This window comes from Aulostomus chinensis, chromosome 15 (genome assembly GCF_037954235.1).
Source record: "Aulostomus chinensis isolate RoL2024-O1b breed Wild chromosome 15, RoL_Achi_v1.0, whole genome shotgun sequence".
NCBI classification, from domain to species: Eukaryota; Metazoa; Chordata; class Actinopteri; order Syngnathiformes; family Aulostomidae; genus Aulostomus; species Aulostomus chinensis.
In genome coordinates this window covers 19,619,518-19,634,646 of record NC_141334.1, presented here as the reverse complement: position 1 = coordinate 19,634,646, position 15,129 = coordinate 19,619,518, and the positions used below count along the sequence as shown (strand labels likewise).

Genomic DNA, 15,129 nt, shown 5'->3' with positions numbered 1-15,129 from the left:
CAGGTAATTCAGCCCTGATGTTTTCTGGGTTGTCTGTTTCTCCTCTCTCCGTGTGCGCTGTAGCAGCGCAAGGGCTGTATTGTGCTGAACAACTCTGGAGTTGGATGAGCAGTGGCTTAGACCATTAGACACTCTGAGCTAATGCCCTTTGGTTGCTGTGGTAATGATGTTCTGGCAGGTAGATGCTGTTTTTCTGCAGACCTCTGAAGTGATCTCAACACTTTCTTTGTCTGAGGTGTTGATGAAATTCCAGACACTCATGAAACAAAGTTACTGTGTGTGCACACCAAAAGCGAATTCACACTTTTATTGATGTTGATGAGGTTAGGGTTAGGAGGTCCTACATTAAGGTTAACCTCCAGTGTGAGGTGAGCTGCTGTTGGAGGCCATAAGAGCTTTGATTATGTTATTACTGATGCCTTACATATTAAGTCGTTATGTGTGAAACATGCATGACACAGTGGCCAAAAACTATCTGCTGTCATGGTGACATTATCACACTGTCCTTGACTTCACACTGGGGTTTCTCCCTCACTGTCCTTGAATGAGGAGGAGGAGGAGGAGGAGGAGGCAACGTGGTATTTGCTGGATGTGCAGCAATCACTGATGTGTGACCCCACAGCCCATGTCTTAGCTTGAGTTTCATCACCATCTTCTTTCTCTGTTTTTTTTTTTTATCAAACATCATTAAAAAGCAAGCATATACATATATACGCACAGTATGTATGTATTTATGTATATGTGTGTATGTATATGTATGTGTATATATACAAACACACACATATATACAAACACACATATATATATACATACACATATGTGTACATATATACTGTATATATAATATATATATATACATATGTGTGTGTGTGTGTGTGTGTGTGTGTGTGTGTGTGTGTGTATGTGTATGTATATGTATGTATTTCAACAGCAGGCCCTAAACTGCTGGACATCCTGGACAATGTCAGCCACCCTCTGCACACTGTCACCACCAGCCAGAGAAGCCTGTTCAGCCAGAGGCTGCTCCTCCCCAAGTGCAGGACCAACAGACTGAAGAACTCCTTCATCCCCCGAGCCATCAAACTGTTAAACTCCTCACTGGAGGGGGGGAGAGCCAACAGAAGGACTGTAGGAGAGGGCTGAGCACCATTAGCTTGCCCTGATAACAACCGGACACTCATGTGCAGTAAAAGAGACTGTATATTATTATTTTTATTATTATTATTATTCTTGTTACTACTGCTGCTACTATTATTATTATTATTATTATTATTATTATAACTATTGTTATATTTTTGATTATATTATATAATCATCATCATTATATTATATCATCATCATTACTATTGTTATAATTATTATTATTGTTATAATAACAACAATTAAGAACAATTAATATTTTGATTATTCCTTTCACGATGCACATGTAAATATGCATATACATACATATACATACATATATATATATATATATATATATATATATATATGTATATATAGTCTTTGTTTCCTCTTCTTTGCTATTTTTAATCTATTCTATGGTAACAGTGCTGTGAATGTTTGTTGAGCAGAGTACAATTTCCCAGGCGGAACGTCTGTCTAAGGTAGTCTGTCTGTCTGTCTGTCTGTCTGTCTAAGCACAAGAGCCATAGAGGTCAAGCTCTACCACACTATCAGACAGCTGCAGGCTATGTAAGGATGCTCCTGAGACAGTCCAACACACAGTAGCTTGGTGTAAGATGCTAGCCGCAAAAGCATACATGGAGAGGCACAACCAAGTGTTGGGGATAGTGCACAGAAACATTTGTTCTCAGTATGGAGTAGAAGTACCCAAAACTCAATGGGACATACCACCAAAAGGGGTTGAGTACAACAGGGCTAAGGTGCTGTGGGACTCCAGCTTCCAGACTGACAAACAGCGACTGGCGAACCACCTGGACATTGAAGTGGCAGACAAAGAACAGAAGAGGGAAGTGGTGATAGATGTGGCGATACCACCTGACCTCAGGAGGACAGAACACAAGGTTGAGAATACCAGCCAAAAGACCTGTGTCTTTTCCCTGACTGTTTTTAACAAATGCGACTGCAATAGCTGCGACTCACTCCTCGGCCAGTGTCTGGAGGAGTATGACTATAGTATGACTGGGAGGAGTGGCTTCATCTAAACTAACATAATCTTCCTGACCCAGCCATGTTTCTGTGAGACAGAATTAATCAATGTGCTAATCTGATATTATATCATTGATTCACACAAATTAAGAGGACAGGGATCTAATGTTTCGGAGCCCACATGTAATTTTCCTATTTTGTTGTCCTATTGCTGGGGTGGTATTGACTTTTTTAAGATTTCTAGGAGTCACTCCTCTTCTCTCTAAATTTAATAAATTATTCTTAGGTAGTCAGGGGACAGACATTGTTTCTATGCTTAAAAGAGTGGTTGGCTGCTCTAAAGGAAGCACAGAGAAGCATGTAAGCCTGCAACTCTGCCTCCTAGTCTGGACTCTGGGATGTCATGATTTCTGTTTAATAAATGATGTTGCCGAGTGCTTGCTCATGTGGAAATGTTGGGTCTCTCTCATCTGAGTGAAAGAGTAAGGTTCTAGACCTGCTCTTTGTGTAAAGTGGCTTGAGATGGCTTTTGTTGTGATTTGGCGCTCTATAAATAAATAAAGGTCGACTGAATTTTTATGCAGCTGACCACTTTGGGCTTTAGATTTACGAAGTAATGCAAATAAGTGAAAAGCTTAATTACGTTGTGCTTCCCTTCATGTCAACACTCATGTGTCCACTGAAACGAAAATAGGCGCCCGCATGCCTTCCCTGTAAAAGAATCAGGTGGTTGAAAATGCAATGATGTGATTCATTAAATAGATCCACTTATCAATCCTAAACTGAGCTCATATTGGTCAAGGGTGCAGGAGTACCGGGGTAGAGGGGTATGCAGTCTCACTAGTCAGAGGGGAATTGAATAGAAAGCTTTCTGCACTGTGGCGCTTTGTACTCAGTGCTGGTTTCTCCACCGTTGGGCTGCAGGCTTTGCCCATGTACTGTGTTTCCCCTGCATTCTATATTGTGCTGGTTTCTTTCCCTGTGTTTAGCTGTTCCCTTTCCTGGCTTGTGCTCAGTTGTTCTCCTGCCTGTATCGTGTTGTCATCTCTGACCACGTGCTTTGATTTCATTTGGCTCTGTGCCGTGGTGCACTTTGTGCAGTTCTCTGCATCATAGTGCTGCCTCCTTTTGCCCCACTATATACAACTCTCTGCACCGTTGTGCTGATGGCTGTCACTGTACTTTGTGTTCCTCTCCGCACCATGGTGCTGCCAACATTGGCCCCACTATTTGCTGCTCTCTGCGCCTTGGCACTGCTAGCTTTGGCTGCACTTTGTGCTGTTTCCTGCATCATAGTGCTGCCAGCTTTGGCCCTGCTATTTACTGCTCCCTGCACTGTTGTGCAGCTGGCTTTCGCAGTACTTTGTGCTGCTCTAGCTCACAGAAAAAGGATTTTTTACTGCAGTGAGAGTTCCCATAGAGATTAAGACAAAGAAGCCCTAACTGCCAGCTATTTTGAAAGGGAAGGATAACTTTTGTGAAGGAGGGCGAATATTGCTTCTGATACCATTTAATTTGTTAACAATTAAGTTTAAGAATTCCTCACTCTTCTCAGGGGAGGGATCCATGTTGTCACTTTGGGGAGCCACTGTGGCATGATTAATAACATTCAACTGTACCCTTGAATTCTGTCTGATCATTTCATTCAGTTCAGAGAAATACTGAGCTCTTGCACTTTTAACCTCTGCATCAAAACGTTTCATTTATTACCTTAAAATGTCAAGATGCACTGTTCGGTGGGAGACATTCTATCTCCTCACTGCTCAATGGCACTTTTCAGAGCCGTCATCCAAGGCATGGAAACTGTAGGATTTGTTTTCTCTCCTTAAATGGTGAAATTTGTTCCAGTATCTGATGACAAATATTGCTTTTACTTTTTGAAAGTGTGTCCACACATTGACGAAAACATAAACACCTGAGTGAATTTGGAAGGAGTGGAAGAGTTAAAAATGTGAGAGCATAAAAGGTTTGGTTAGAGGTCGGATGTATTATTATTATTGACTTTAGATGTGAACAGCATACATATGTGATCTGACAAAATGACATCATTTTATAACACACTGTCTGCTGAAATACCATAAGGCAGCACGTGATCGAGGGTGTGACCCCAGTGTGAGTAGGGGCGGTAACAATCCTATACAAACTAAAAGACTCCAGAATGTGCAAGTCAAGGTTTTCTATCTGCCTAGAGTCCCAAAATGATGGAAAGTTTATTAGAAATGTGGTTTAGCTTGTCTTAGTTTGCTGTAATTAGGCAAATTTGAGTGTTTTTTTTTAAAGTTCTCTTTGTTTGCTTCATATTGGTAATGCACTCATAATCTGCCAGCTTGTTTTGTAATCGTTCCTGTCTTTAAAGCATAACTCCGCTAACATCCCTGATAGCGCCTCCTAGCTGCACAATTGTATATTTTTGTCGTATTCAATTTCATTATTTGTTGTGGGGTTTCTGCTTTCATCATCAAAAGTATACGACCCTCCTCCCATAACGGCCTACCTTTAAGTCTTTCATTTAGAGGTTCAACATCGTTCAGCTGCATTGAACATTTTTTTTCTCATTTATTGTAAATAAAATTTATATTATAAATGTAGAGGATACAGAAAGACACTTCTATGAAAAAAAATACTTACGAGTAACATGATTTAACACCTCATGAAGACAAAGTTCAAGGTGGGCAGCTATGCTATATTGTTTATCTTATTCCCAAGAGGACATGCCATGATCGTCAAACATCTCAGATAAGATAAACTGAAATTAAGTATTCAGTCGGTATCTTTAAGTGTGCGGTTGAAGTCTATTCTGTAGTTGCAACCCCCCTTAGCCACAGTTGGCCTCCAGGATGACACACTGGGAGATGGTGTGGGTACACACAGAAAAGTGAGTTGAGGGGTTAGAGGGATGTAGAAACTGAAAAAGAGCAGCAGAGAGGACTACTTTTCGGTTTTAGGAACAATGGAGAATATACTCCTGATACTGTAACATTCCTCAACCCTAATCTCCAGTGGCCAGGAAAGACAAACGTGCTACAGCAGACCAAAACAGTTCACGTAGGAGAAAGGAGAACAAAAAAATCCCCCCCAAAGAATTCAACCAGAAATACTGTATTGTGGTTGCCTCATGTTGTGATGAGTACCAAAATCGTTTCGCACGTCAGTGCTCTACTGCTGTTTACACTTCAGTCTGTAAGGGGAAGAGGATACAGTTCTCAGCTTGTAAGAAACAACCAATCGCCCCAAATAATACAACTGAGCTGTAACTTTAAGAGAACTGTAAAACTTTTTCTGAGTGCTGTTTTGGCTTACAGTACTACTACTAGGTCAGTGAGCTTAGCTGAAGTATATAGCTGATGTACTCCAGGCATTCTTATCCTGCCAATTAATTAATTTGGCCTTTGTCACTCTGAAATGAAATTTCTATGAATACAATGAGGTTATCAGCGCAAGCTTTATCTAATCAAACTGACACACCATTTTTGATAGCAGAAAGTTGTTCGCCCTCAGACAACGTGTCAGATTACAGATTTACTGTATAGAATTATGTACTATTACTATATACAAGTGCTTGTTTTTTTTAAAAAACAAGTTCATATTAAGTTAGGATACACTTTAAATCAAGGACATACCAGTAACCTTATAATTACTATACTCTACTCTAGATCTTACACCATGCCACCCACAGCTGATGATAATAGTAATCTGAATGTTGTCTGAGTAGGTTATTGTAATGTTACTGTCAATCCTGTGCAAACCTCCTCGAGGAGAAATTTAACCCATAGCCTAATTGTGGCCAAATAAAAGATCAATGTGTGATGCCACTTTGGTACAGCAGGTGGCGGTACGCACCTACTCCCACTATTAATATCTGAGAAGAGGCAAAGGGCTGCAACAAATGAGAAATGAGGACTTCAGCACCGTAGCAGCCTCAGTCACTGTCGCACCTATTTATTTTTGTATCGTAAATAAAGGAACTTTTTAAAGCGGGTGAGTACAGAAGCAGTTGTTTTTGGACGGAGGTCAGTTTATATTGTCAAAGTGGCGGATTATAATCAATCATAAGAAGAACAGCTGTTTAAAGTGACAGACGCGAACTAGCCCGTCACCCAGTTGAACTTTATATTAGCCTGCTAATGCAAGCGGTGTGGGACAGGAATGCTAAGTACGGTAGCCAAGTTTGCTAGCATTGACAAGGCGCACGGAAACGATTATTACCAGTGTACTTTATAATATCTGTTTAAAAGTGACACACCCCATTAAACGCTGACAACACTGCAAAGGTACGACCGCGTCACTGACCGGCTTTCTACTCATGGCGATAGCATGGTAATTTGATATTAGCTAGCATGCTAACGTTAATTGGCTAGTCTCGGGTGGATTATTCTATCCATCAGATTAACGACAACGTGGCCTTCTCGTGTTCGCATACTTAAGTGATTTTAGACAATGCGTTTTTTTTTACAGCTGATATTTTAATTTCCCCCTCAAAGCTCCGGTTATTCTGGTTTGTTTCCTAATTTAGCTGCTTAACGTTAAATCTGGGTCAGTGGGAGTGCGTGCTCCTCAATTGGGATTAAACAATCGTGTTGCGAGCTTTAGTAACGTATTATTACTTGTATCTCGTACCCTTTTTCAATGTCATGTTGTTTTAAGAATAGCATCGATTGCAACTGTTGCAGTGTGATGTTGCAGTAATGCTGCATAGGACTCTTATTAGCTTGGTGTCGTGGGTGCTGACGTCAGATGTGGTTGCTCCTGCAGGTGAGCTGCACTGTAAATGAAACAGGAAGACTTCATGGCACGCCTGGTAGCAATTTGCAGGGAGGGGGAAGAAGACTACCAATTTCTTGAGAGACAGATTCCACTGTATATTGATGATACTCTCACAGTAAGTAACAATTCCTATGTAATAACACGAATGGCTCTGAAGGCAATTAGGTCTGCTTTTAGACATCTGTTCACATTCATTCTCCTGCCGATTTAATGATCTAAGGCTATAATCAAACACTGAAGATTATCAAAATAAAGTATCTTCACATGTATACTGAAATGTGGTTGGCCATGATGATTGTAGTGAGACAAATCTATATCCGTTCCTAGGCTGTACTGTCCATTTAGGGGGGAAAAAATGTAGTAAAGTTTTGTGAAACAATATTCTGTTCAGTTTTTTTCCTATTCCCATTAACATAATCTTGCAAGAAGTTCTTAAGGAAATGTAAATGGGCTTCAAACATCCAGTTTTTGGTGGTCAAGGTCACTGTGACAGAGGTATATAACTGCAATGTGATGGGTGCAGTTTTTTTAAGTCGTAATACCACATAATAAACCACAGAGTAATCTGCGACCGCCATACACCTCAGCATACTCACTGAAGGTTATTGGTCCACTTATACATAACTGCAGTGGAAATGATCTCAAATCTGTAGTTAGATAAGTTTGCTGAAGTTTTGGCACAGCTGTGATTAGAGGAATACAATTGTACTACCGAATGGTGTTCATTTACAGTGTTGACTGATAAGTCAGCATGATACAAGCAATTTGGTATGTATGACATCAAAACAATAGAGGTAAACATAGCGGCGGACACGGGACAAGTAGGCCGAAATGAGGATGTCTTTCATGTACATGAAGTGACGTATATTCTCTTTTTGACAGATGGTGATGGAGTTTTCTGATGATGTCATGGATGCTGACAGACATGAAATGAACAGTTCTCACTGGAAACAGTTCATTGAGGTCAGTAGTGTAATGTTACACAGTGGCTCTTCCTCAAATGGATTTTTGTTTGTCCATTCATATACCGAGCTGAAATGTAGGTTATGTACAGTACAGTTGATTTGTCAGGAAGGTTTTAACACAAATATGATCTCTCGACCTTTAGTATCACTCCAAGTTGAAACAGCTGGACTTGAATATCGCCCTGATGGTGATGTCCAGAGACGTGTATGGTGCGTTATCTCAGTTGGTGCCATGTGTGGGCTGCAGACGAAGTGTAGAGCGCCTCTTTTCCCATTTAATGGAATCGGGGACCCCAGCCTTGGAGCCGCTCACAGTGAAACCCACTGGTATGCTCTCTGTCACCAAGGCCTGTCTGACAGATGTAAAGAAGCTCTACACCCTTTTCTACGTCCATGGGTAAGAAAGATGCCATGAAGTACTTGCTTTCTTACCAGAGTGGGTTTAAGGAATATCAACAAGTTCCTCTGTCAGTAAACAACCAGAGAACCAAAATGTAAACACGTAAGATGAACAAGAAATATTTTCTGTTGTTGTTGGATATTGAATATTGTAGATACATTTTTTCAAGTCAGTCACTGGCAGTTTTTGATGATGTGACTGATACTGTGGTGTTTTGTTTTGTTTTTTTCCTTTTTCTTTCTTTCTTTTTTTTAACATGGTGATCATAAAGTTTTGGTTGGTTGGTGTTGTATGTTGCAACCCCACCCCAATCCCCTGACCTGAGCAATTCTTAGTTTGAGAACAGTGGAGATTTGTTACCAGCCTGGAACCAGTTCCTCCAGCCAGGAGTCTGTCCTTTGTCTGTAGAAACTAGGGCCTGACCAGTACAGGATTTGGAGTTGCATACCTACTTTAGAGCAGAAAAAAAATTCCCCATGACTGATATCTGCAACCAATATAGTGAATTTTGTCCTGGACTGAAAGTACACCCTTTAAACGTTCATTGCACATCAATTTTGTACCGGTAGAACTATCGAAAGATATGCAGAAGGCTAATTTCTTAAACAAATAACTCACTTTAATTTGAAAATGTTTAAAATTGTAAACGAAATAAATGACCATTTAAATAAAGACCAAAGTAGTATACAAAAATAAAAATCTGTATATTCACTTACTAAACTGCTGACCAAGGACAAAAATGCATCCACTCTGCTGCTGGTAAAGCTGAATGATGTCATGTGCATCACTTGGGTATGGGCTCTGAACAAGCCCAAGAACTGTCTCGTTGGAAAAAGGGTTTCAGTTTCCTCTAACAGAGGCCATGTTTCTGATTACACAATCACTGGGGACATTAATATTACAAGTAGCAAGACTACAGATGTTCTTATTGCATGGATGTTGTATTCATACAGTATAAACTCACTTTTATCTATTTCTATTTGCAGGTCAAAGTTAAATGATATGATTGATGCCATTCCAAGAAGTAAAAAGAACAAACGATGCCAGTTACACTCCTTAGACACGCATAAACCTAAACCTTTGGGGTGAGTACAGTTTTAATCTATTTTCCTTCACATCAAAGGGTTGTGTAATGGGATACGCCAGGATTTTTAACCGGTCACAACAACATGCAAACCCTTGTGAAGTCGAGACAAGCGTATATTAATACTGGTGTATAGTAGGCTATGGGAAATCTTTCATGTCTTTCGTGTTCTATTGTCCATGGCAACTCTAGCTTGTTTTCTAAGCTCTTGTGTGGACAGAATAGATGAGTTTGCTCTACCAAATGGTACCAGTTGAGATGTTGGCGGTGTTAAAGTACAACCACCATTAAACATTCGAAAGTTATTGAACTGATCGAGCTGCCCCACCACCACCCAAGAGTAATTTAGATCTTGATTGGTTCCTATAGTAGATGACACCACTTGCAGAAAGGGCTAGCGTTAATGTCATTAATACAGTGGACCGTGGTAAGTGCAGAAATTGACTCGATGATTGCAATTAAACACCAACAGGAGGATGTGCTAGCAGATTTTCTTAACTCCCACTGGGTTTACCCAGCAAGTTATTTGTTATGTCAATTGACTTAAGGAGGTTGTCTGTTGTGAGAGGTTGATAGGCTCAACAGCCTAATTGCTCCTGGAATTGAGACAGTACTGCCTCCTGAAGTGGGATTTTCTGGGGGGTAAAGTCATGTTCCGAAGCTATGCCCCTGATCCTGCAGTCGACTCCAGGTTTGTGAGGTGTTCTAGTTCCAGGGGAAAAGTTCCCATGGACTGAAAGGAGCGACAGTCAAGCATTTTCACCATTATCGGACCTGAAATTTCCCTGTTGAGTTCATGAAGATCAAAACTAGGATGAAGAGCGATTACCTGACTGACCTTCAAGCACGTGGCCAGAAACACTACTCCAAAAGAGCTGGAATGTTTCTCTTTGTGGTGGAAATGGGCCACTTAGTGCAAACAGTTGTTTACAGCTTCAGGCCACCAACCCCAGCTGGAAATGTTCTGTGTGCTTACAGGGGAAGCTGGATGGATGTGTGGGAACTGATGTCTCAGGAGTGCAGGGATGAGGTAGTCATTATTGACAGCGCCTGTCTTTTGGAGACTCTCGAGACGTATCTTCGGAAACACAGGTAAAGTGTGACTCGGTCTATTTCTGAAAGAGCTCAAGACACCACTTTGACAGTAGTTGACAGGCTAAACAAAGTTTTTGGGTGACGTATTGTTTTACTCCCGGTATTACAGACTTAAAGGATAGTTTGTTATTTTCCTCAGATTTTGCACCGACTGTAAGAATAAAGTGCTGAGGGCGTACAATATCCTGGTAGGGGAGTTGGACTGCAGTAAAGAGAAGGGGTACTGTGCTGCTTTGTATGAGGGACTCTGCTGTTGCCCCCACGAACATCACATCCATGTGTGCTGTGAGACTGACTTCATCGCTCACCTCCTTGGTCGGGCAGAGGCTGAGTTTGCAGGAGGATATGAGTAAGTTAATGTTGAAATGGTGAATGTGCCAGATTCTCCACGTCCATTCATGAATGTTTATATGACTCCGTCTGATGATGCTGTTGTTTCAAAGACGCAGAGAGAGACATGCCAAGACCATTGACATTGCACAAGAAGAGGTCCTGACCTGTCTGGGCATTCATCTCTATGAGCGGCTGCATAAGATCTGGCAGAAACTCAGAGCAGAGGAGCAGACCTGGCAGATATTGTTCCATTTAGGAATCGATGCACTACGCAAAAGTTTTGAGGTACATAACTTTGAGACCTGTGTGTATTGTGTCATTTAGAACTGATTGACCAGATAATGGCACTGTTTAATTCCTCTAGATGGCAGTGGAGAAGATGCAGGGCATTAGCCGGCTAGAACAGTTTGTGGAGGAGCTGTCCGAGGAGGAGCGGGCCAAGGGGCTGAAGCAGGAGAAAAAGAGACAAAAACGGAAAAATCGACGCAAAAACAAATGCAGCTTTGACATGTCTGCACAGCAGGCTGAGGACAAGGAAAGAAGTCATGATGAGGTAGGATTCTGGTGCATGAAGCCGCTCTGGCGTATGAACGTGTGTTTGTGTGTTAATTTGGTTTCATCTGTTGTGTTGAAGGGATCTCTGGACTTGGTGGAGGGCAGTTGCGAGGCCTGCAGTTGCCGCGATGTGGAGGAGGAGGCCAGCTGTGAGGAGAGCGTCTCTGCCAATGGAAGCACTTTCTGTCAGTGCCCAGACAACACCAAACAAGGTAAACATGCTCACAAGCTCAGCCAGAAATCTGTTGCAGTTACGACATCAATCAAAAATGAATTTAAATTACATCTTTGTTTCTCTCTCCAGATTTGCACCCCCACAGCAACGGTAGTGACTGCGGCTACTCAAGTATTGAGGGCAGTGAGACAGGATCGCCAGAAGGCTCTGACATCGCCTGCTCAGAAGGAATGTGCAACCATGACGAAGCAGGTCAGATTTGAGTCGCTGCATGATGACGTGGACTCTGAACCTATTTGAAACACACTTTTTATTATTCATTTCACACATAGTTAAGGTCCCTCTTGGAGTTACTCCCTCAATGGTTAATAAACACACAACACTACCAGTGTTGATGATTTACACTTGACACGTTACAGATGACTCTCCTTTAACATGTGTATTGATAAGTGATACGATTTTTACTTTGAACAATAGCTGCATTAGTTTTTATGCTTATTATAGTGTTACTTATTGGATGAACAACGTTCTGTAGTGGATGCCAGAATACCGGTGACACTACCACAGCAAGCCTACTCAAACTATTTTTATTCCTCATCTGCAGGTGACGACTCAAATGTGGATCACTGTGCCGAAGACCAGGAGGAGGATGCAGCGGACAGTTGTGTGGACTGCTGGCCGCGCTCTGAGGAAAAGACCCAGTGCAAGAGTAAAAAGAAGAAAAGGAAGGGGAAGGGTTTATGCAACGATCAGGTAAGAGCATAAGCTGCAGGACATTCATGCTTTTATGAGCAGTGTTCAAGACCATGTGCTTATAAATGTATGCATACAATTCAGGGACAAAGAGGTGAAGCTTTTATGTCTGATGGGATCAAAGCAAGCTTCAGTCCACCATTGTTGCACAGCTGCCGAACCAAAGACATCTTGTCTTCCTGTCACGGAGATAAGATTGCCAGCATTGCACGACGATTACCGTGGATGGTACATCGAAAGAAGCTCAGCCTTCATGCAGCTCCTCCAAAGACCAACATAAGTCTGGTGGAACTTCTGGTAAGTGGCACATATTATGATCCAACAGACTTTTTGAAGTTCCTCTCATTAGGGACGGGTACTCAGGATTCGATATGTGATTGGGTTGGCGTCGAAGGACAGATAGGCTGCTGGACAGATGGTGATGCTATCAGTATTGTTAATGCCCAACATTGCTGGCAGCCACCCACCAATAATGTTGATGCTGCAGCACAGACAGGAGTGGCACTTCAGAGAGAGCCCCTGTAGCTTCTTATGTATTTAATGTGCTCATTTGGTGACATAGCAGTGATTAAAGCAAGACTCTTTGCAGCTTCGAGCTTGAACATCAAGCTATTTAGTTAAGATGCTGCGTTAATAAACCATGCTGTTTGGTCACTGTTTCCTAATGTTACTAGTTACTTTAACAGCAACAGACAGACATGTTCCAGAGAACAGCTTTATTGTGAATTCAGCTGATAAAATGCAGTCACATTACAAGCGTAAGCATAGACAGTAAAAGAGAGGAAATGTTATTACCGCGTATGTGTTTTTCGGCTCATCACTGTAGGCTTTCCTTCCTAAATGTTGCGGTCTGTCATACTGATTTTTGTTTTCTTTGAGACAAACTCTGTCACGTCCCCTCTCATGTCACCCCACTTATCACGGTCACATTCCAGTAAACAAACTGGCCGGCTGCGGCCATCTTGCTCTTCCCACAGCTGTGAACTCCTGCTTTCCCTTCAAAAACTGTTGTCTCTGCACATTTCTCTAGCAAACAAGTGTCTCTTCTATAGTGTCCTCTTTCAGAAAATAACGGAACTGTTACTAAACATTCCACAAATATTCCATCTACACTGTGGTGTCAGCAAAACTACAAAAAAAGCCATCAAGACAAGTCACAAATAGTCGCATAATTCACTATTTTAATATTTAATGGATATTCAAAAATCCCGACCCCTCCCAATAGTTTCTGAAAAGAAATTTTGAATAGCCAGTGTCACCTAAAAGCCATACAAAGTATTGAGTTGTCCAGTTTTGGCAGGAAATAAAATAACTTCCATTTTTTCCACAGCTTTTTGTGTCATGTCTTGAATTTTCTGCACCAATCCGGAGAACGTAGTTTCCATAAGTATTAGGGCAAATTAAATCCGTAATATCCTTTTAAGATGGTATTTATAATCTGGTCAACTTTGATGGATTTCTGTTTTTCATATGTAAACAGATGCATTAAAGAATGGATTTTAATGAAAATTTTCTTAAAAGGTATTGAAAAATGGAGAAGTCTTGGGAATATTCTGACAAATTGTCTTTGACACCTGGTGAATGCAATATTAAATTGTGGCAATTTGGTTGTGTTCATACAGGATGAATCTGAAGTGACTACAGATGAAGAGAGCTGTCTGACACAGGATGAAATTCAGGCGTTTTTAGAAAGAAACCAGTCCTTCTACAGCAACCGTCACCGTTACCGACAGCTCCTGAAAGAGAAATTCACTAACTACTGCCACGCGACTGATGGAAAGCCACCAGCGTGTGATAAGTGCTTTGCCGCCACCACCAGTGTCAACGAAGTGCACAAATAATATCTTCTCCCGGGAAAAGACCTATGACCACTGCTGCATCATCTTTAGAAAAGATTACATTCTAAAATGCATTTTGTGTCCTGTTTGGTCACTTTTTAAAAGTAAATGTGATTCTGTTGATCATCTCTCTCTCTTCTTTGTACTAACACACAAGTACACGTTTCCATCTGTTCACCTAATTGTTCTCTCTGCTGTTGGTTGTTTTTAGGGTTGTTGGGTAAGAGCACAGTGGAATCTCTAATCAAACTGTGACAAAAGGAATAAATTCTAGGAGTCTTATTTATGTCCTCATTTGTTTTTCCTCTTTGGTGACACGTAGTGGGAAAAGTTTTGCCATTAAATGTGCACAGAAATTGTAAGCATTAAGGTTTTACAGAGAATTAACATCCATTTGTTATAAGGATTTGGGTGTGATGTCAAGAGTGCAATGTGGAAAATTTACTAAATAAAGAATATTTATTAGTAAGCAATCTACATTTGTTGTTTTTATTCATATCTAGAGTTAATTGAGGTGTTGATTTTAGAAGACGGAGAAATGCTAGTTGTCATTGTTTGAAACACTTAGTTTAGACCAGTAAAACTATATGTGATCAATAGACAACACAATCCAAAAATGATGTCATTATTTGGAAATTGACTTTGTACCTTCATGTAATCTTACATTGTTTGAAATATTGGCTGAAAATATATACATTTTCCCATTGTGGGATGAATAAAGTATTCTTATGCTTTCTAAATCATCTTCATGAACAGTATTAAAATAAATCCATTTTCTACCTCTTATCCTGTTCAGGGGGGTGTGTGTGTGTGTGTGTGTGTGTGTGTGGGAGGGGGGGGGGGGCATCCCAGCAGCCTTCAGGCGGGGTTCAGCCTGGACAGGTCAGCAGTTCATCGCAGGGCCAACACATGTAGACAGAACCATTCACACTTAACGGTCAATTTAGAGAATCAAGGAAGCAGCAGTACCCGGAGAGAATCAACACAGGCACGGGGAGAACAAGCAGACTCCACACAGAAAGATCCCGTGCTCGAGCCGGGGATCGGAGAACTTTCTT

The 15,129-nt window shown here is 41.1% G+C and overlaps 1 protein-coding gene across 1 annotated transcript; it reads left to right on the top strand.

Moving 5' to 3' along the window:
• The first annotated feature begins 5,956 nt into the window (after positions 1-5,956).
• ggnbp2 (gametogenetin binding protein 2) lies at positions 5,957-14,738 on the top strand. Its single transcript, XM_086226005.1, is given in 15 exon segments — positions 5,957-6,087; positions 6,862-6,988; positions 7,756-7,836; positions 7,982-8,235; positions 9,225-9,323; positions 10,301-10,414; positions 10,557-10,766; positions 10,861-11,035; positions 11,115-11,303; positions 11,385-11,517; positions 11,610-11,732; positions 12,085-12,233; positions 12,318-12,530; positions 13,856-14,029; positions 14,032-14,738. Coding segments are annotated over 14 exon segments (2,133 nt in total). The 5' UTR covers positions 5,957-6,087; positions 6,862-6,877; the 3' UTR covers positions 14,140-14,738.
• Positions 14,739-15,129: the final 391 nt, after the last annotated feature.